Source organism: Vanessa cardui, chromosome 12 (assembly GCF_905220365.1).
Source record: "Vanessa cardui chromosome 12, ilVanCard2.1, whole genome shotgun sequence".
Lineage (NCBI taxonomy): Eukaryota > Metazoa > Arthropoda > Insecta > Lepidoptera > Nymphalidae > Vanessa > Vanessa cardui.
In genome coordinates this window covers 441,319-464,194 of record NC_061134.1, presented here as the reverse complement: position 1 = coordinate 464,194, position 22,876 = coordinate 441,319, and the positions used below count along the sequence as shown (strand labels likewise).

The window sequence follows — 22,876 nt, the reverse complement described above, 5'->3', positions numbered from 1 at the left end:
ATATTTTTAACGTAATTATAACAAACAATAGCTGCTACATATATAACTATAGTTGGCAGAATTTGGAAAGCATACAGCTCAGAGAATAACCAGCCTCGTAACAGGAAGTGTACGATGCTCAAACATGAGAGATCGTGCTGTAAGCGATCTCGTAGCTTTATATCATTCATAACATAAATATGAAAAGTGAATACCGCTAATAAGTTTTATTAACAAACGATTAACATATTTTTTATCTTCGTTACAACGTATAATATATTATGTGAACGTTGAAATTACACAGAAAAAGTGATTTAGAAGAGTTCAATATCTTTATTATAGAAATAATTTTGTATGAAGTAATAAATAGTGCAGCCGGAAGTGCCGAGCATAGCTTGGCGAATCTATGACCACGACACTAGTACGTGAGACGCTAATTATCGAAATGACGACTCGAAGCTTTAGGTATTTGGATAGTAGATATCAACGTTCTTGTACAAATTTGACACTCGGAAAATATTTTGGTAATTTTAGTTTATTGTTAGCAAGTGTGTGGCGCTTATGTTTATCTCATCTTCTACGACTGCCTTCATACATTGAGAGGACGCGTGAAGCCTCAAGGAGCATGTTCAATGTTCATTTGAAATACCATAATTTAATTATTACCATTAGTAGCGATCCGCCCCGGCTTCGCATGGGTGCAATGATATGACATCACAGAAGAAACTTCTAAAATTATTAGTGATTCTTTACTAAATTGTTCATGTATTCTATTATATAAAATCTTCTTCTCGAATCACTCTATCTATTAAAAAAAAACCGCATCAAAATCCGTTGCGTAGTTTTAATGATTTTAGCTTGCATAGGGATATAGGGACAGAGAAAGCCACTTTGTTTTATATTTATTTATTTAAATACTTTATTATGATCAATAATAACCACAAAGTTTAGTTTAAGACGAAAGGCGGACTTAATGCCTAAAGGCATTCACTGCCAGTCAACCGTCAGAAAAGCATTTATACTATGTAGTGAAAAGTTGTTAGCTACTCCCATGTTAGAATTATTTATAATTTGAAATGTTATTGAAAAAATAAATAAATATTCGCGGTTTGAGTACGAAATGGTAACTCCAGTAACGTTTCCGGCGGCCACATTTAGCCGATTGGAAATAGAAGCGACCGCCTCGTGGAACAGACGCTTTTAGCCGGTTGTGTTTGGGACGTGGAGGGATTGGGCGGTTTCGCTTTTCCATTTTTAGGTTACTCTTTTAAATATAAGTTAGAACTAATAAAAATACTCCCTTTAATGTCAACCAGTGAATTTTAAATAATGTCCAATATATTATTTTTAATAAGAACACCTTATAATCATATATTATTTATATAAGGTCGCTTGAGAATATATTTCTTTGTAATATTACTATATTTACTGATCTAAGCATCCTTTGATGCACAGTTTTAACTAGGTGTATATTTGTATTCTAAGTTTAATCAGACACATATTTTTGTTATCTCTGATAGATATGTAGATATATATTTTTCCGATTTCAGATCGTCATTAAAATATACTTTAATGACATAAGAACTTCAAAGTACATTAATTTATAATGTATTTAATGTCAATCATTTATTTAGAAAATAAGCAGATACTCTTATTTTGCTAATTATAATATGTACGTACATACCTATATAGAGTTTGATGTTTGCTCCTTTCAACGTTTCGCTTACATAAGCGCGCTTAAGGAACTTGATTTGAATAAAAACGTGATCAAATATGTGCGTATAAATATGTATGGCGAATTGTGAACAGGTTTCTAGTTCACTAATTTATCATTTACGACAAAAAACGACCTTCAACTTGATCAGCGTCGAACAATTTTTTTTTATCTCATTACCATACAGTTAATAAATACTTTCGGAGGTTTTTACGTTTGGATAGATAAAACTTCGTAACCGGGCAAATTCAGCGCTAACCCATTAACGAGAATCGGCTACGAGCGAAGTGTTACACATAACGTAACACTCGCCTCGATGTAACTCAACTACAAACACAGGCCCACACATTTTTTTCATTTAATGGCCTTTTAAACCAGTATGGAGATGTAAGTCCGCAAAAATATACCGATTTCCGCCAAACAGAACGATCTTGAGGCACGTTTGGTTGTTCGCGTGCGTACTCTAAAAATAGAATTTCATAATTTAGCCGTGTATTGTTTTTTGTTACTCTCGCACACTCCAGTGGTAAACATGTGCGAGTGAGACAGCTATACTGCGGGCGGGGCGCGTCCTTCACTTGTCGCGTTCGCTTTCTATTTTTATTCCCGCGGGCGGCGCGGGACGAGGGGGTGAGGCTTTGTGTTTTGTTATTTTAGTATTTATCGTTTAGCTTTGTTACGGACTCTTTATTATACCTACGTGTGATCTTATTTCGGTAAGTCATCAAACATAAACAATGATCCTCATTGGCACTCGTTTGACGGTGTGCAGACAGTATTGTTTGGGCCAACGTAGGATGTTTACATTCGGGCGCAGGAAAAATTGAAATATAAGGTAATTGTCATGGAAAATAAATATTTTAATTATAAAGTGATAATCGACAAGCGATCATGTATGTCATTTAGCGTTTAATCGATATATACATGCTATAAGTATAAGACAAGCCCGCAATCGATATGACTTGTACAAAAGTACATAATACTCATTAGATGTATACATGCGATAAGTTGGTACTATGTAAGTAGTTTGTATCAGGAAAATAGGTCGCTATCTCAACTTTTATTCGCACGATAGTAAATATTAAACAAAGATAAAGCGATCGCTCTCGATACTATTATTAGAATAAATCATGATAAGTTATTTACGCACAACCATGTCGCATACATTAACATAATTTATAATAATTTCAACATTAGTACGTGCTAATGTCTGGACACGTGTAACTTAACATAAACTTAAACAGGTATAGAAACGACTGAGATAACAATTCGTTTGTTTGAGTCCAAAGTCTTTGTTGAAATAAATTTGTATTATCGCATAATACCTTGCAATACGTCCTCACTGAACATTATGAACAAATAATATATAGCTTCGGACAAGAGGCTGCATTTATATTACACATTATATGTGTATTTAAAGTGTAGGTAATATAGTTTGTCATTGAGGTAACCGTATAAAGAAATGAGCATATAAAATATGGCATATGTTGAGGTAACCTTTACAGTAGAGAACGTTATATAAATCTAATTAATTTTAAGTATTACTTTTTTCTTTTTATAGGTTCTTCTATATAAATATCTGATGTATTAAGATGAAGTCGCGAGCAATAGCTAGTATAAAATGTGTGTATAAATCTGTCGAGTCATCCTTTTTACAAGGTAATAATGAGTTATACTTAATAGCCTATTAATTGTTAATTCTTATCACACTCACGCCTGCTAGCGCGTTTTCCAGTTTATTTTTTTATTATTAAATAATCATTGATTTTTATTTTATGTCCCTGTAGGTGTGTAAAAAGATTTAAATACGTAACTGTTATAGTTGCGTATTTAATTTTTTTTTTGCTATCAATAAACTATTTATTCGTTTACAACTAATGAATATTAATACACTGCAGATAGTTTTAGATAAAAAGGTGTCATTAATTAAAGCGGTCGCTGTGAATGTGTCTAATGTTTCGAAAAAGCAATAACAAACGCGTCCAAACGTATTCATAAAACGTCAAGACATTCACTTGATCTTCAACCGAGATTATGTACCGTATATTAAATTATATGTGTTTTGTATGTTAACGTATGTAATATCTGTGTCTTTATTATATTATGTTACGTACAATCGTTATAGAGAGTTCGAATTAAAATTGAGTATTTAAGTTTACGAAAAAGTTCTTTTTACAACCGCTTAGGGAATCGTAGACGTCGTAGGCGCGCTACGTGTAACATTCGCTCTCCCGGTTCGTAGAAGTCATTTCGTAGACGTTACGTAGTACGAACGTAGACATAGTAGGTTGGAAAAGTTATGCAATAAATTACAATGTTTGAATCCATTCCGAATGTATACTAAATTTATCGTAACATCAGATTATATGAGTGAGGAAATAGAAAGTGCATATATATTTGCGTACATTTACCTATATATATTTGTGTCTGGTTCTCATTTAAGAATAGCGCTTAGTTAAAATTACTGAATAATTAACATTAAATATATTTTTAATCAAAGTTAACTAGTACATCGACCTCGTAGACTTTGCTGTTTAACAATCCTTATTCGGACAGGGTTGGCCGTAGCCTTAAAATTCTACGTAACTGACCCTTTCTCTTCCCTTGATCGCGTCGTAGTTTTGATAATCATTGTTTATTACATCTTGTTTACAAATACCTATATACTTATAAGCAGATATGACTTAGTTATACGTAGATATACGTTTTATTTAATTAATATACTCGTACACATTGAAACATGTTCATGATAAAGATGTGAAATAGAGATAGCCCGAATAGAAATAATTATTATACATTTTAAACGAAATATTTACATTATAATAAAACTATATCCATAAATTAAGCATTTAAAGATTGTATCGCTTTAATACATACAAAGGTGTTAATAAAACTATTTGATGTTGTGTATTTTTCCACGTTTTTCTTGTAGTTTAATTTATATGTCAAGTTTAACATGATCTGTTCGTATACAATGTTATTTGACTGTCGATGTGTTCCATAATATTTGATTTCATCAGATGTTTAAGTATTTACATTACAACCAAAACAATCGTGAAGGACACGGTCCGGGTCCGGAGCCCTTCTAAATTTAGACGCCTAAAAATAGCATCACCCCTGCCCGCTTCCCCGCAACCCTCGCTGATGTAGGTCACATTTACTGTGAGGTCAAACTCGTCGAGACTGAGCGAGCAACGAGTTTATTGAGCACAGCCATTGGACCTTTACCTATCTCTCTCTAATCCGCTTTATGGACATTTGTTTGTTTTTGTTTAAATAATATCCCCTATCTGACACGAGTGCGTCAGAGTTGGCTCCGACAACGAATTGGAACAAGCAAAATATAAACGTATACCGACGATGTTTGATAAAGAGTTCACCTTAACAAACCGCTTACGATATTAATTTAATTCGTAGCGTTTAATTTAGGTAATAAAAACTTAAACAATACACATAATAACATTACTTGAGGAGCTTGGTAACAGGTATCCAAATTATCACGTTAACAATATTGAGTAATATTGTGCCAAAACCATGTTATCGATTTTGTAACACTTAAGACGATTATCTCGATGTTGATAAAAAGCAATAACGATTTTATTCTTTACGCAGAGATGGCGCACGAGAGTGCCAGCGGCGCGGAGGGCTCCCCCCACCACACGCCGTCGCCACCCCACGTGCCACGCCTCCCCGCCGACACCAGCTTCCATCATCAGATCATGCAGGTGAACACCACCTACAACTTCTATGCAAATACTACGAGGTGAAATCTTGGAGTCTCTAATAAGAAACCACAATTCGGTTCAAAGTTTGCTTTTGCATTGGATCTAATAATAGTACTTACGGGAATTGTCTGCTTTAAATAGAATCAGTATCAATACAATGGTCTAAATCAATATATTTATTTAAATACAAAAACAAAATACAAATTATAATTGCAATTTACTATGAGAATTCCTGCAATGTATATGCGATACAGCAGTATAGTTAGATACGATAATTTAGTTCAAGTGAATATGATAAAAATAGACAATGACATTAAATTACTTTTGATATCAAACGGAGCGAAGTTTATTTTTCCTCAAGTTATTGCAATAATGGCGATTGAAGACCTATGAACAACTTCGAGGAAGTGTTCAAGAATCTATCGTCTGTATTTCCCCGAGAAAAAAAATCCTTTAAAGGAAATTTTACAAATGTTCTTGTACATACAAGTCAGCATCGTTGAATGTTTCTTTTATTACAGTAATTATCCATTCAAACCTGTTGCAATACGATGATAGTCAAATGTTTAGTAAAAAGGTGCGAACTAAAATGTTAATAAAATACTACGCGACTAGATCCGGGTAAAGTACGACGGAAAGATTGAAATCGTTTATAATTGATGACGCGCACACTTCACATTATATTGCCTAATGGAGCCGAGCAACTTAATAAGAAAGAATATTTCGTTTATTTCGTACTTCGCAAACATCGCAAGACTTTAATCGTTAGCGAGGGTTTTGCAAAATATTTACAATAAAAATAAACGTGCCGCCTCCTGTTTTACTCGATGGGATTTTTCTTAGAAACCGGTCATTTACTAAAAGCAGCGCGTAATGTAATTTATAACGCTAACGATGTACACAATGCGAATAACCACTTACTATACGTACTTATACATAAACGTTAACAATAAGTTGATGTTCAACTGTTTGGTAAAATTATCTTTCCCGACAAGGAAATTGTAACGGAATTTGTAATGATTTTCTACACTGTTCCACTGCGGGACATGTGCCAGAATTTCATCCAACACATTTTCTTGCGATGTTTTCCTTCACAAGGTACGAGATGAATTGTAAATATAAATTAAGGAAACGAAAATGTACGCGGAATTTGTTCGAATTTTACCTTAATGAAACCACGTGCAATCCTTTGGTAACAATAAACGTGTCCGCTGAGTCGCGCCCGCTTAATACATATTAAAATACTGTGTAGAAACCAAAATGAAATATTTTAAATTTTATTGCTGACTTTATTTGAAATTAATTATGGACGAAATCAAGACTGTCGCTAAAATACACTTATAAAATATTTCCGCGTAGGCTCGCACCACGTGGAAAAGCTGTCGGAATTTTAATAAAAGTGAAACTTTACGACCTTTGTCAATGGGTTTTACATTAAAACATAACACTGATCATCTATTTCTTCACGTCTCCTCGTATCCTAGACTGTCTGCTTAGGTGCACGCTGCCGGCCTACAATATTCCCCCTGACCTTTTCACATTACAGCAGCACGCTTCGTCCATCTCTCTTTTAAAAACGGACGCGATATTTATAAAAATTCCCGAGCGCGTTATAAATAAAAGTAAAACGAACACACGTATATAAAACGTGGAGCGTTCCGTCCATCTGCACACTATATTTACATGCGTCCGTGTAATCCGTAGATAAATTTAGAATGCGTGTTGATCCGGCCTCCGTAAATATAACGCTGGACGGTATCGCGAATATGAAAACATTCACAATTATCGTTACAAGCCGATAGGATCGAATATCCGGCCGCCGCCGCACGAAAATACCGCGGACAGATGTTTGGACATGTAAAACTCCTTGTTCTACTCAATGAAAGGCGCTACATTGGACAATCGCCTCATCTTCGTTTATATCCGGGCACCGATCCAAATTTATTTCAAACATGTAAATCTACAAACTATCAATTGTTTTGATAAAACGTTTATTTTCTTTTAGTTATGCCTGCAAAAAATTCAGTCACGTTATTTCACCAGAACAGTCTAAGAATGAGCTGTTCATACACCATATACACTTGGAACATCCCTTAGGAAATCATGAAATAAAAATACTGCGGGCAAACGATCCGTTAAATAAGCTTGTTTGTATATAAAAGTTTTTCCTAATATTGTAAACTGGATTAGTTATAATATCAAGTAAACGCGGAGGCGGTACTAATAACTGCGTCGCCTGGCAGTCTCCGAGCTGATAGTCAGGGAAGTAGGAAAACACGTTCGTGACGGTTAAGCTCTGAGCTAATGCATTTGCTTTATAGGTTTTAGTTTATAGAGTAATTCCTCACAAGAAAATCATTTGTTGGTTTGAATAAACGAACCAATATAAAAAGAAAAAATTATGAATTTAATCAAAATTGATACCTTTATAAACCTTTTACAGAATGATAAAATAATTACGGTCAATTCTTAATATTTTAAATAGTAACAATCAAGGGCATTGCTTAATACATGTCTTTGTTATTTGAATGTTATTGTAATTAATTCTAATAACGATACTGTTTTATTACCAATTAACAAAACCGTTTAATAAATATAATTTCCGAAAATAAAAAAGGAACTCTGTAATTCACACAAGATAAAAAATGACGTCGCGTTCTAACAATGATTATGTAACGATGATCGTGAACCGAGCAGACCGTGCCGGCACTTGCGACCAAGCCGTCAAAACAAAGCGGGCGCGATTACTATCCGCTTACACGACTCAATGGCGGAATCTGTACGTCAAAGCGCTGCATTGTAACAACGCAGTTCTCAGCGAGCCCGCCGGCCAGCCCGGGGTGGGACGGGCACGAGGGGCGCGGGTGAAGTATGACAATATTTTTACCCCGCCCACACTCGCGCGCAAAACATCCGTCCGCGCAGGCTATTCCCGGCTCGCGCGCATTCCGACGCCCGCCATTTCTTTTTTCCATCTAACCAAAATAATGTTGGCGACTCCAGAAATATACTCAGACGCCGACCCGGCACTGTGTATTATATTCCAAATACGAATCCCTAAAACAATCGTCGTGTTAGTTCAACGATCAACGGAACGTACGTACAATTGAAATAAGTAATTAAAACCACAACGCAAATTTCACCGGAAAATAGATCCAATGAAGAGTAATTTTATCTTTGCAACGTCATTAATGTTTTGTTATAATTGTGGCGATTGTATTGAACTTATTAGAACTCCAAAAGGTACCTCCCAGTCGGCGAGTGTTATTCAACATTTATTTCCTCTCGTTGTCAGAATCAGAGCCCGAGAAAGAAAGACCTCCATATAGCGGAGAGAGCGAAACAAACGTTAGAAAATAATTTCCTGTTGCAAGTGAGTCCTTTCATAACATTGTACAGAACAAGAGATCGTGTCAAATTCAACGACTGCGTATGCCATCTGAATGTTGCTCTGGAACATTATTATACAAACGTAACGTACTCTGTATGTCCCAAAATGTATCATAACAATTAAAAACACATTTTACTTTGACAAGTATAAATAACTAGCACATGAAATAGCTCTTTGTAAAATAACATCGATCATTTCAGTAGGTTATGCAAAGTATTAAAATATTATGAGGAGTACCAACAATCCTAAGTAAATTCATTCATTTTGTACGTTACAATAAAATTCGTCTCGTTATTTCGATACAATGGTTGTATTATGTTTTGTTGGCACGAAACCATAAACTATTAATGCTCATTTATGATTAGACTCGCCAACTACATTTGTACTGAAAATAGCATTCGTCAAAGTTTATAGGGAAAGGTCAATTAAAAGCTAACGTCAAGACATGTGCTTCAAGAGTATTGTTTCAAATTGTTCTCATACTGACTTCATCCAATGTTCCAGACTGATCTTAATTCCTATCGACAGTTCTTGAAGAATCGGAAACGCCTATTTGTTTAATATCATTTTAGTTATTTATTGTTGTTGATTGAATATGACACTCTGTTTTTGTTTATAATATTTTTTTAAAAATTCTGTGTTTTGCTGTTTTATTTGTTAATTTTAATATTATTTCCAAGTTAACCGTTTTGTGTACATAGGTCTAACTTTTTTGGCATTCATCGATTGGTGTTATTATAAGTGTTTGGCATTAATATTACCCGTTTAAGTTCAGCAATATTTTAAAAATAATTGATTTTCAATTTGTTAGTAACAAGAGTAAGCAGTAATAGAGCTAAGTATGTTTTAATATCAACGTGCGAAAGTAGCAGATAGAGAATTGGCTATAATCCACTTGGCCGCTGTACTTGTTATAACAAACATTTCATTCATGTCGCCATATATCACCGCTTTAGCGCTTAGACAACCACCGGAAGTAGAAAGCAATTAAACGCTAACATCGCAACCCGCGGAAGAGAACATAAACTAACAAGTAATGCGATGGAAATGCCTGTGTCGCACTGTTCGAAAAAGCCACTTGTTAAAGGAATCGTCATTGCAAGAGAATTTTAGGTTACACCATTTATTGAATTAATAAGGATGTTTTATGTTATCTTTTGATATTGCAGTTGAAGAAACAGCAACAGCTCCAGCAGGAGATCTTGTTGCAGCATTTCCAGCAACAACAACAACAGCTAGCCGAGCAACACGAACAGCAAATCAGGCACCATGTTAAGGTGATTACTACTTTCTGTAACCGTGGACAGTTAGAAATTTTAGAAGAAATAGTTAGCTCGCTTATAAATTTGAATAAATATAAAATTAACCAAGTTCTCGTGTGCCATTTCGAAACACATCCTTTACCGCTACTTACGATAGTCCGATTTTAGAAAGTCAAAATTTCGACCGCGAACCGGTTTCACGCGGTATTAACTCAAAAAATATATGATTTGAACATTTTAGAAAGTCGACTCGATCGTGCAGATCTAATTAACGGTACACATCAGGCATTTATGTAATTAGTGCGGCATGATAATAAAAATAACACAATTACATTCCAATACGAAGCATTTTGATGTGGATGTTGGCGCGAGGGCGCGGAATGGGCGTCTCCGTTGCTGTCACAGGCTTCTCTATAAATAGTCGTGAATGGCCTAGCCCGTATTCTGCAATTACATCACTCATAATGCGCTCGACTGACTGTATTAACCTAGCGTGACCCCAATTAGCGGCTGAGAAAAAATGCTCGGCATGTTGACACCGTTTCAAAGACACAGGAAGTCAATGCAGATCATCGAATCTCTAAGAGAAAGACGTGGTTTATTGTCAGGGTACAAAGGTGCATTGTGCATGTGCATGCACGGGATATTTATGGATCTCAAAGTGGAGACGTCCATTAGTATTGAAAAATAAACTTATCGGGGGACTTTTTATTTTTTATCTCTTCACTTCCAGCACTCAAATCGCATAAATTCAAGTTAATAATGACATTATCGCCCAAAAAAGATCTTTTATAATTTCTGAAACTATTTCATAACCGTAGAATGACTCACATTCAAAGAAATCTTGGTATAAACATAGGAAATATTTTCGGTATGTGGATGGAGTCCAAATTTTGCGTCGTTTTGATAACTTATTCCTTCGGAATCCATGACGCACCACAAAGCGTGGTTGACACTTGGGCGGTAAGCGCGCTACCTACCTATGTCAGTGTCTATTTTTACTTGTTCAATCATAAAAATTGATATGAACATTAAACATTTTTGATCTTGATATTCGCTTATCATTGTTTTTATAAGTGTTTATACAACTTAAACGCGAATCAGTCATTAGTCGTGGTATCGCTTAAGATATCGGCGATCGGTTGATATCAGAAGATGCGTCTCAAAGTAGGTAAATGTGGTAACAGTTATGGGAGCAACAGAAAGCAATGGAGGAGGCGGCGCTGCGGGAGGCGCGCGAGGCCCGCGAGGCGAGAGAGGCGCGCGAGCGGCACGAGCGCGACCGCGTCGAGCTGCTGCGCAAGAAGGACAAGCACGAGCACAGCGCCAACGCGTCCACTCAAGTCAAGCAGAAGCTGCAGGTAACCCTCGGGACCGCCCACTACTGCTGTATACACCTAGTGCTAGCCGGATAGATTAATACATTTATAGTCTGTGCTGACACTGTGCTGGCAAATATATGGGGATGTAAATAGGGATCATATTAATGGGTTCTTGGTTTTGTTAGTCTGAACACTATGAATTTTATGGTATTTTTTATGTTTTCGCAGGAGTTTCTAAAGAAAAAACAGGCCGCAGCAAATGCCAATGGAACAATACCTCCATCTTCGCCGTACAGGAATTGGTAGGATTTTATCGCTGTCTCTAATATTATAACTTTAAAGAAATAAATTTATAATTATTTTTGTGTATCAATTTCCAGGGGTATCGTAAAATCCTCATCGGGAGAATCAATAACTTCCACCGGGGCCACCGCCACCGCGCACCCTTACAGACTCGCAGCGCCCTTGCCCCTGACGCTCAACGCTGCACCCCCTCAACCCTCACCCGCAGACTTTCCATTGAGGAAAACCGGTGAGTAGTTACGTGTGTGGATGTAACGTAGCTATGATGTGATGTTCGTACTGTTTCAGTGGTTCTAATACTCCAATTAAAACAATGCATACTGTTTTATTTCAAGTTTTATTTGAATAATTACTAATAAATATAATTAAAAATATGAATGTATATTTTTAAAAATATACTCAATTAGTCGAACATGAGTCGCATGTACTGAATGTCGTTTGGTTTTTCCTGAGTGTCTTTAATAACAACCTTACAGTAGAACCGATGCAAAGGTTAAACCTAACAAAAGTGTAGTACTTAATGAGCTTCAAAGTCGGCGGGATCGCAGCTACACTCCCCGAGACGATTGCAATACTCGCAATGAACGATGGAAGACAATATTTAAACACGTACAAGTTCCAATGTGTTCGGAGTGCGACATATGCGATCCCGCCGGCCGCGAGCGAGTGTGCGCGTGGAGCCCTAACCGCATGCGTGTGCAGCGTCGGAGCCCAACATGCTGAAGGTGCGGCTCAAGGCGCGCGTCATCGAGCGCCGCGCCTCGCCGCTCGCGCGCCGCCCGCTCAAGACGCGCATCAAGCACCGCAGTGAGTACCGCTGCCGCCCGCCCTGTACTCGGCCACATCGAACGCTTGCATTCTGTACCCGTACCGCGGTGACGCCGATCATAATGCCGCTCGCTCGCCGCAGATTGCGAGGGCTCGTCCCCCCGCGGCTCCCCGCCGGGCGCGGTGGCGGCGCCCATCCGCGAGGAGGAGGAGGGCTCGCGCGCCCCCGAGCTGCTGTTCTCGTCGCCCTCGCTGCCCAACATCTCACTGGGCCGCCCGCACGCCCTCGCTGCGCCGAGACACGCGCCCGCGCCGCCCGTCACCGTGGCGCTCCCGCCCGTGTCCGAGGCGGAGGCCTACTGCGGCGCGGCCGCCCTCGGCGCCCGGCTCAGCAAGCGCCCGCTCGGCCGCACGCACTCCGCGCCGCTGCCGCTCGGCGACCCCGCCCTGCAGCCGCCCTCGGCGCACCACTACCTGCGCGACCAGATTCGCAAGACGGTACGTACCGCCGGCGCCGCCCGGCCGTCCGCAGCGCCCGCAGCGCCCGCAGGCCTCACGCCGTGTGTCCACGCCGCAGGTGCTGACGCGCGCGCACGACGCCGCGACGGCGCAGCTGCGCGAGGAGGAGGGGGAAGTCATCGATCTGACGGCTCGGCGAGCCGCACCCGAGAGCTCGTCGACGGGGCCCGCGGCGGAGCCCCCGGGCGCCGCGCCGCTGGCCCGCGCGCTCAGCTCGCCGCTGGTCGGCGCGCGCGCGCCCGCCACGGGGCTCGCCTACGACGCGCTAATGCTCAAACATGGGTAACTTCCTCATGTGTATATCCTTTTATTTTATTTTGGCCGGGGCCGAACCCTCCGTCCCGCTCGAGCCCCAGCCGGCGCACGCACTGACCGCTCTGGCCCGCAGGTGCGCGTGCGGCGCCCACGCGCCCACGCACCCCGAGCACGGCGGGCGGCTGCAGTCGGTGTGGGCGCGCCTGTACGAGACGGGGCTGGCGGCGCGCACGGAGCGCACGCGCGCGCGCAAGGCCACGCTGGAGGAGCTGCAGGCCGTGCACACGGAGGCGCACGTGGCGGCGTGGGCGGGGCGCGCGGGCGCGGCGGGCGGCAAGGCGGGCGCCGTGCCGCTCGTGCGCCTGGCGTGCGGCGGGCTGGGCGTGGACGCCGACACGGCCTTCAGCGACGCGCACACGCCGCCCGCCGCGCGCCTGGCGGCCGGCGCGCTGCTGGACCTGGCCGTGCGCACGGCGCGCAACGAGCTGCGCAACGGGTACGGCCGCCGCGCGCACAGCCGCGCCGACGCCGACGCCGGCCCGCCATCCCGCCCGTGCTCACTCGCGCTCGTGTCCGCAGGTTCGCGATAGTGCGCCCGCCGGGCCACCACGCCGAGCCCAACCAGGCGATGGGCTTCTGCTTCTTCAACAACGTGGCCATCGCCGCGCGCATCCTGCACACGCGCCTCGGCCTGCAGAGGATACTCATCGTGGACTGGGTGCGTGCCGCCTGTACGCGCACTACACACACGCTACGCGATACGTGCGGCACACCCTCGTAACGCCGACTCCTTCTCGGTCGCAGGACGTGCACCACGGTAACGGCACGCAGCAGATCTTCTACGAGGACCCGCACGTGCTGTATATCAGTCTGCACCGCCACGACGACGGCAACTTCTTCCCGGGCACGGGAGCCGCCACCGAGTGCGGCGCGGGCGCCGGGCTCGGCTACACCGTCAACATCGCCTGGCCCGGCCACCCGCCGCTGGCCGACGCCGAGTACCTCGCCGCCTTCCGCTCCATCGTCATGCCCATCGCAAAGGTTCGCATTCCTGACAGTTTCCTGAATCAAATTTGCTACTACTTAATTATATACGTATCCAGTGTATGTAACACCGACACAATGTCGAGTCAAAAGTGAAATTAAACGTTGATATCGATTCCTCAGGAATACGACCCGGAAATCGTTCTGGTGTCGTGCGGGTTCGACGCCGCCGGCGGCCACCCCGCGCCCATGGGCGGCTACAACGTGTCCGCCGCCTGCTTCGCGCACATGACGCGCGACCTCATGAGCCTCGCCAACGGAAAGGTACGCCCCGCCCCGCCCCGCGGCGCCCCCCTCCCCCTCGGGCCGGCTCGTTCTCACGCCCGTCCCGCCGGCGCAGGTGGTGCTGTCGCTGGAGGGCGGCTACGACCTGGCCGCCATGTGCGACTGCGCGCAGGAGTGCGTGCGCGCGCTGCTGGGCGACCGGCTGGCCGCGCCGCCGCTGAGCGAGCTGGCGCGCGCGCCGGCGCCGCACGCGCTGCGCGCGCTGCGGGCCGCGGCGGCCGCGCAGGCGCCGCACTGGCCGCAGGTGAAGCGCTTCGGCGCGCTGGCGGGCGCGTCGGCGCTGGAGGCGGGCGCGGCGCGCGCGGGCCGCCTGCAGAGCGAGCGCGACGCCGCCGACACGGCCGCCGCCATGGCCACGCTGTCCGTGCACCCGCCGCTGCCGCCGCAGGCGCGCCCGCTGGCGCTCAGCCGCTCGGGCAGCGAGCGCTCGGTGGCGGAGGAGCCCATGGAGCAGGACGAGGGCAAGTGAGCGCCCGCGGGGCTCCGCCGCACATTCCGCGCCCTCGTCGAGGCCCGCCCGCCGACGTGTCATATGTATATTACATGGAGATCGTCCGTTCGATGTGATTCATAATGAATCGGTCGCCGCGAGACGGCCGCGCGTGCAGGTGGTGAAATTAAGACAAATCTTAATTTGAAAGCTTTAAAACGTAGAAAAATTGTAAGTGTACAAAATAATGTTATTATATGTTTGGATATGCTCTGGACGGCGCCGGCTAGCTTTCACGCCGCGCCGCCCGCGATCTGTCGGTAATCTGTTTCGATCGACATTCCGTCACGAACTTCGTATTATTGTCTATGTCTATACCAAAGACTTCAGATTTGAAAATGTTAAAAATATAATTGTATCGTAATCGTACTCGTACTCGTAAATGAACGTCCTCGTAGAAACTCGCTGCGGTAATCGTGTTACTGTCGAATGAAACGTTGTGTCCCTGTATCGTTGCGATTTTATAGCAAAGTCTATAAACTATAGTATTTATTAGCCCAGTAAATATTGTTATTTTTGTATGAAAAAGAGTTTACGAATTGCTGCTGAATGAGAGGTGTAAATGTGATGAGTTGCGTCCGTTCCGATGAAAGAGTCTCGTCTTGACCGAACGTGATATTTTAATGAATATTGTCTATAGGTGAATTTTATTCGATGAAACTAATCGATGTTGTGTCACGTACTCGTTCCTTAAGGCCGTAGTTGTCCCGATATTGTGCGGCGACACCGTCCGCGTGTCGGCCTCGACTCGAGCGGGCGACACAGTCGATATGTGACCCGATCTAAGTGGTGACGTCACAGGTAACAAGCACAGTCGGGTGCGAGACGCGCGCACGGTGACGCCACGTGTAAATATAGAGCCCTTAATGAGACGAAACTGTAACAAACTCGTGTGCTCTGCGATTCCTACTTACCAGCCGGCATAACTTTACGCGATAGCATAATTTGTAGCGCAATTGTATTTTCATCACAATGAAGTTTCACGAGTGAGGGCTTTCCAAGCGGCGGGTGAAAATGATATATTTTTGTAAAAAGGCTGTCCACTCGCCAGCCGGCGGCGCGGGCCGGGCCGTGCCGTGTCGCGGCGCGGGCCGCGCCGCCGGCGCCGGCGCAACGTACGTCGCGGGATCCGATCCTTGTACGATAAACAGATTTAAACAATGTTGTATCTTTGAGAGTTTTATTGTTAAATTGGAATACAGATGAAATAATTATTTAATAAATGTATATAATATTATATATATATTTGGAAATATATTAGCATTTTTATTTTCATCCCTCTTACAATGTACAGGTGAGTAAATCTAATTATTATTAATATTTTTTATTAATAAATAATTTCATATAGAATTTAAAACTAGTGCATTATAAAATATTATTTTTTATCAAAAGAAAAAGAATATTTAATGAACAGATGATAAAACTTAAAATTATATTCTTTAAAAAAGTTCAAAATTAAGAAAAATTTTTTGATTGTACAAAGTTAACCTTCCCTGCCAACAAAATAACTATTGTTAAATGTATTATAAAGCGGAATATAGTACAAGAAATGTCTTTCGGGGCTCGAATCACATCGTCACGGAAGCATTATTTACTGACTCAGGGTTACCAGTAAAAAAAATCTTATACCTACATTTATTAATTACATTTTATCTCATCCATGGTTTTGGCAAACGAAAATATAAAAAATAGTTTGTTTATTTTATTTCAATATAAAATACACTCATTTTTATAAAATAATTAAATAAAAACAATTTTTTTCAAAATTTATAATTTAATATTACCTTATATTAGAAAAGTAATTACATCATTTTTATACGCTTAAATTGTTTTCGTATAAATTGCATGGGAATGAAGCAGTTTACCCACTTTGGAAATTATTTTAATGGTGGATTACTTAAAGGCTATGACTACAATGAACAAATATAAAATTAATATTCAAATTTTTTACAATAACACAATAAAAATTATGTTGATTAGCACAAAATAATTCTAATATACATCATTTTATCAATAAGGCAAAAGCTTATCCTAATAAAGTATTTTAATGACAATATATATTATTATTTGACAGAGCCTTGTTCAATATCACATTTAAATGTATATATATCTTCTAGATGGTACAATGTTGATAATTTATAAATACAATATTTCTGATTTTGGAAGGCGGACAAGTATAAACGCATTTTTTTGTGTGTAGTATCTGAGATTCGGTGTGCCTGTGATTACACTGGCTCACTTACAATTGCAACACCAAATACAGAACATTGTGTGTGTTTGTGTTCGAAGTTACGAGAACTTAGTATTAATATTTGCAAATGAAGCAATATTAAAAACATCACTATTTTAAATAGTTATTGCACACCATGTATGACACTTCTCACTTTTATTAATAATAAAAGTGAGAAGAACATCTCTAAGGCAGTTAATATTTGTTTGATAATCGCAGATCAAAAATTATGTCATTAGGTAATAGGAAATATTTTGAGTCACCTGTTAATTTTATAAGGCAAGAAGAAATATTTTAGACGTACATACAGATTCTATGGAATCTATCAGGAACGACGAAGCCGAGTCGTCGCAGACAGCTGTTACACTTTATACATACGTTTAATTAAAATATAACCCCTATCTTTGGACATTCAATAGTCGTCATGAGTCTCCTCCCGACGCTGTCGCGACGCTCGCGGGGGGAGCGGCGGGCGCGGGGGGCATCTCCGGAGGGTCGGGGGGGTCCAGGGCGCTGCAGCGACACGTGCACGAGCTCACCGGGCACTCCGAGTGCTCGCTGAAACACGCGAGACAGGATACACTACAATCTTACATTTCACAAGATAAACTAAGGCTACACCGATAATAGGGATAATATATTTCCGTTTTGACACGACACAAGAGTAGCGGGCGCGCGGGTACCTGAACCACTGCAGCAGGTGCGCCGCGTGGCCGCCGTGGCGGCAAGCCACGCACCAGCTGAACCAGCCGCCGAAGTGCGCGCCCGCGGCGGCGCCGGCGGGCGGCGCGGGCGCGGGCGCGGGCGGCGCGGGCGGCACGGGCGGCGCCGGCGCCGGCCCGCCCGCCGCGCCCGTGCCCAGGTGCAGCGAGCACACGCCGCAGCGCGGCAGCGGCTTGCGGCAGTTGGGGCACGACGAGATTTGCTGCGGGCAGTGGGGCTCGTCACACCGCGATCCAGATCATTATATAATACAAATAATACCCGATTAAACAATCATAAATGTTAAAAAAGTTAACATTTAGTAACTAAGTAAGCGTGCGATTTTTTCTTGGTTATTTCACACATATTATACCATTAGTACCAAGAAGAGTAGCTAACTTTTCAGGAAAAATAATTTTACAACAGGTCGGTCTCGGTATAATCTATTAGAATTTCAAACACGGAAGCGCGCCCTCTACGCGTTAAACTATCAACGTGCATTAGTACGAGTGAGTGACGCCAGTTCTTACGAGATATAGTGTGCGTGAGACGACCCACTTTGTTCTCGGTGAAGACGACAAAAAATTATAATTTGAGTATTAGGATTTCTCTTTGAGTATATATTAGAATTTCTTTATTCATACAACTGGCTAGAATCAATAAAAAATAAAAAAAAGCAAAAGTTCGTAACACTGAATTGAACCGCCATTAATTCGTTTCGTTTCTTTTTTTGGCGCGGACTGTAATATAAATATTGGCGCGACTTGTAGTTTGTTATTAATGATTAATTTATGTTAAGATATTTTCGAAGATAGAACTATTTTCGTTTTTTATATTTTTGTCTTTTTTATCTAATTTACTTCTACATGCTAAATGTTTTATTAAAAATTCGTATAGATCCTAAATGAAAGTGCGGACGGAGCCATGACGTATCCGACGAGTCACAGTTTGAAAATTTAGTTGTTTCCGAATTGTAGTAAACGGCCAGTGCGCGCACCTTCATCTTGGCGGCGGGCGGCGGCAGGCGCGCGAAGGCGGGGCGCGGGCGCGCCGTGGCGGCGGCGGCCACGGGCTTGCCGCAGTACGTGCACGCCACGCCCGCGCCCGCGCCCTCGCCGCCGCCGCCCGCCGCCGCCACCCACGTGTCCAGCAGGCAGCGCGGCCACCACAGGCGCCAGCCGTCCAGCAGCGAGCGGTAGGCCGCCAGCCAGCCGCGCACGCGCTCGTCGCGCAGCAGCTCGGCGCCCGCGCAGCGCGCCGCCAGCAGCGCCACCGACTGCACGTCGCCCGAGCGCTCCAGCCAGCGCTGCAGCGCGCCCACGCCGTCCGCGCTCACGCCCGACAGCAGCAGCGCCGCCAGCGAGCCGCGCGCGCGCAGCTCCGCCCACGTGCGCGACACGTACTCGTGCAGCGCCGCGTCCGGCAGGTAGGTGCACGCGAACGCCACGCGGTCCTCCAGCCGCATCTCCGTCTCGTTCTGCGGGAGCGCCCCGTTACTCGCTGCACCCGCCCCACTCGCGCACACTCGCGCACTCGCAGCGCACGGACACTCACGAGCACGGCGGAGTAGTCGGGCTGGTGCGGCTGCGGCGCGCTGGGCGGCAGCGCGGCGGACAGGAAGTGCAGCAGCGCGCGCAGGTAGGGGTCGGGCAGCGCCGGCGCCGCCGCCGCCAGCGCCTCCCGCCACAGGCGCTCGTCGGCCGCGCCGGCGCCCGCGCACGGCGCCAGCGCCAGCGCCGCCACGCGCAGCGCCGGCGCCCGCGCGCGCGCCAGCACGTCGAGCGCGGCGCGCAGGCGCAGGTGGAAGGCGGCCAGCGCGGCGGCGCGGCACGGCGTGCCCTCGGCCTCGGCGCGCTCCACGCCGGCGCCCGCGCTGTCCCAGCCCCAGCCCCAGCCGCACAGCTGCAGCGCGCGCGTGCGCTCGGCGGAGCGGTACGTGGTCACCTTGCGGCTGGGCAGGTCGGGCAGCAGCGTGGCGGCCGCCTCGGAGCGGTAGCCCTCGCCGGGCGACCGCAGCACGCCGCGCACGCCCGGGTGCTTCCACGGGCTGTTGCGGATGCAGCCTGCAAACGGAGAGGGTCAGAGGGTCCCGCTCCCGGGGCAGAGGTGGCCGATGGCAGGGGCTCACCGTCCTCGACGAGAGACTTGCTGAGGGCCAGAAAGTGCCACAGCCCGCTCAGCGCCTCGTCGTCTGCCAAGTCAGCGTTCTGCCACAGGTCGGGCTGTAACATGTTTTTTTTAGTTTTATATATCATAAGATATCACCTTTCCAGGCGATGCGGTCCGCGAGCTACCGCTATAGCTACCTTGAGCCCGTAGTCGGTGGTGGCGCGCATGCGCATGACGTGCGCAATGTCGCGCACCTGCGAGTAGAAGGCGGGGTGCATGCGGCGCAGCGCCCCGCCGCCCGCCCACGCCAGCGCCCCGCCCGCGCCCCACGACAGCGACACGCGCTCCGACACCGTGTACTCCGACAGCGCGCCTGGGGACAGAGCGCCGTTAGCGCGGCCCGGGGGGCGGGCTGGGCCGCAGCACGGAGTACCGACCGGCCGCGGTGAGCACCAGCAGGCAGGCGCGCCGCGTCGGGTGGCAGGCGAAGGCGGCCAGCGGCGCCCCGCACACCCACACGTCGCGCTCCAGCGCGCCGCGACCGCAGGGCTCCGTCTCCGCCTCCTCCGACTGCGACAGATCGTTCTCCCGCGTGAGTTGCCGCGTACGCCAGTAGAAACCGACATATGCGAGGTCGCGACACTCACGACACCGTCGAACGCCTCGTGCGACTGGTGGTCGTGCACCTGCTGGATGTCGTGAAGCCGGAGAGTGCTCGAGTCGCGTTGCAGCGATATCAGCAGGTTGCGCCTGCAATAGAGGGGGCACTGTAGCGCGTGGGGGGGGGGGGGGCGGTCGCGGCGCGGAGGGCGCGGCGGCTACCTGGTGGGGCACCACAGCAGGCGGCGCGGCGCGCGCGGCATGGGCAGCGTGAGCAGCGGCGCGGCCAGCGCGCGCGCGTCCCACACGGCGGCGCCGGCGTCGCCGCGCGAGGCCAGCCGCCAGCCGCCCGCCTCGCACACGGCGCCCAGGTTGAGGCGGCTGCTGGCGGTGGCGCTCGCCTTGTCGCCGCTCTCTGCGCACACGGCCCATCTTGTAGTGACGGCTTTCGTACTCACGCTTCCGATTTGAAATTTATTTAATTCGGAAATACAGGGTACCTCTTAGGTCGAATATTTTAATGTGCTTCAGATTCATGGAGGCGACGATAGTCCTGGGAGCGAACCCACACCATGCCACGCTGTGCGCCGTCTCGCCCTTGCCGACGCCGGATAACGGCCGCGCTGGCTCTGAGGGGGTGGGCGAGCTCTCTGAATGCATCCAAAATAAACATTAGAGTTGTTTTTGTCCTTTTTTCAGGCTGATAGAATATTAATATTTATCTTATGAAGAAGATATATTTATGCTTTTACCTCAATGTATTTTTATCTAAAATTAGTAAACAACATTCTGACTCAAAACATATTCATCATCAATTAAGAAGTACAAGAATTCATTTTAAAAATAAAATTATATAAAAATCAATTTAAAAAATTCTAGATATACCATCATACTCCTCTAAGACACTTGACTGTACGTCCCATAATAAAATGCAGTTGTCACTGCGGTGCTTCTCCATGCCCACAGCCAGCAGAGAGCTCTCGGTGCAGTTCCAGGCTACAGAGATGCATGGTCTGGGATATCTTGCCACTAAAACAGAGTTTAAGCTAATTTTAAAATAAATATTTTTAAGTATTGAATAAAAAGAATAATGAAACAAAAATTTTTGTCACTCCATTATTAATTGTGTAAAATTATTGTTAAATTTAACTCCATTTACATACCAAATTCCCTTCCTACCAATCCAAGTGGATCGTATGTTTGTTTGAGGCTGGTTAAAGTGACTCGGCCGCTGTTGTGACCCAGTGCCAGTAATGGGTCCGGGTGGTCTGTGATTGCACTTATGTCCACGCATCTCACACCACTACCACTCTGCGATGCGACTACTGTTGCGCCTTGAGTTGATGACAATTGGGTATCTAATGATGTAAAAGAATAGTTTGTATATATATATTCTATTTTGAATAATAAAAAGTATATACCTTCTTCCGCTTGTGAACAAGTAATAAAATGTAAATTTGGAATAATCAACATACAAGAGAAAAAATTTTGAACCATGCAGCAAAACTAATAAAATTACTTTATTATTAAATTTTTATTATTAGTCTGTGTGTATAAAAATAAATATTATTATAGAATTGGAATAACTAAGGCCTGGAACACAAAAATAAGATCACAGTTAAGGGAAGAATTACGTACATGTAGACCTTTTTTCGATATCTTGTAGCCTAGCTACTTCGTATAAGGTTATATCCTGGCCCCATACGATAAATTTATCGTGATGAATAGGCGACCACAGGACATCTTGCTTATTACCAGACATTATTTACATTGATATGTTGCAAATTATATGTTACTTTGTAAAGAAATAAAGTTTGATAGATTACTTTGAAAATACAAAATATTATGATATCGACTTGACAACTTCACATTGTAATTTGACATTAATTGTCATTTGGTAATTGGTAAGATAAATTGATATACAAATTAACATTACGTTATCTATGTTTATACAAGATAAGCTATAGTTTACTTTTATAGATATTTTTTTTGTGTTAAAACGAAGGATTTTTAATCTATATTCATAGATTAAAAATTGCAACAAAGTGAATCTCTACTTTTAGTGATTAGAAACATTGTCGTATTTTATTACCTAAATTAATTGTAACAGTCTAAAGAGTTCTCTAAATGTATGCACATTTAGAGAACTCTTTAGACTGCGAAGTTGCAATGTTTTCC

General features: G+C 44.4%; 2 protein-coding genes across 12 annotated transcripts in view; one reads left to right on the top strand and one right to left on the bottom strand.

The window, feature by feature from the left end:
• LOC124534216 (histone deacetylase 7) overlaps positions 1-16,312 on the top strand; it is a 73,449-nt gene extending 57,137 nt beyond the window's left edge. For 5 of the 11 annotated variants that reach the window (XM_047109932.1, XM_047109931.1, XM_047109929.1 and 2 more), the window contains 14 exons: positions 5,306-5,418; positions 8,714-8,791; positions 9,979-10,086; positions 11,259-11,432; positions 11,622-11,695; positions 11,774-11,925; positions 12,399-12,503; positions 12,607-12,962; positions 13,042-13,265; positions 13,372-13,734; positions 13,818-13,956; positions 14,043-14,279; positions 14,406-14,546; positions 14,623-16,312. In XM_047109932.1, the coding sequence (XP_046965888.1) occupies positions 5,306-5,418; positions 8,714-8,791; positions 9,979-10,086; positions 11,259-11,432; positions 11,622-11,695; positions 11,774-11,925; positions 12,399-12,503; positions 12,607-12,962; positions 13,042-13,265; positions 13,372-13,734; positions 13,818-13,956; positions 14,043-14,279; positions 14,406-14,546; positions 14,623-15,036 (2,678 nt within the window). In that variant the 3' untranslated portion in view covers positions 15,037-16,312. The remainder of the gene's footprint in view (positions 1-5,305; positions 5,419-8,713; positions 8,792-9,978; positions 10,087-11,258; positions 11,433-11,621; positions 11,696-11,773; positions 11,926-12,398; positions 12,504-12,606; positions 12,963-13,041; positions 13,266-13,371; positions 13,735-13,817; positions 13,957-14,042; positions 14,280-14,405; positions 14,547-14,622) is intronic. The other 6 variants (XM_047109935.1, XM_047109938.1, XM_047109939.1 and 3 more) reach the window with 4 other exon arrangements.
• Positions 16,313-16,564: 252 nt separating this feature from the next.
• On the bottom strand, positions 16,565-22,610 carry LOC124534220 (GATOR complex protein MIOS-B). The gene is made up of 13 exons (XM_047109945.1): positions 22,337-22,610; positions 21,862-22,056; positions 21,584-21,727; positions 21,199-21,348; positions 20,921-21,113; positions 20,746-20,848; positions 20,536-20,668; positions 20,296-20,471; positions 20,118-20,211; positions 19,544-20,052; positions 18,987-19,466; positions 17,971-18,212; positions 16,565-17,845 (listed from the first exon to the last, which is right to left on the bottom strand). The coding sequence occupies exons 1-13, from the start codon at positions 22,458-22,460 to the stop codon at positions 17,710-17,712; spliced, it is 2,679 nt and encodes an 892-aa protein (XP_046965901.1). The 5' UTR covers positions 22,461-22,610; the 3' UTR covers positions 16,565-17,709.
• Between the last annotated feature and the right edge of the window lie 266 nt (positions 22,611-22,876).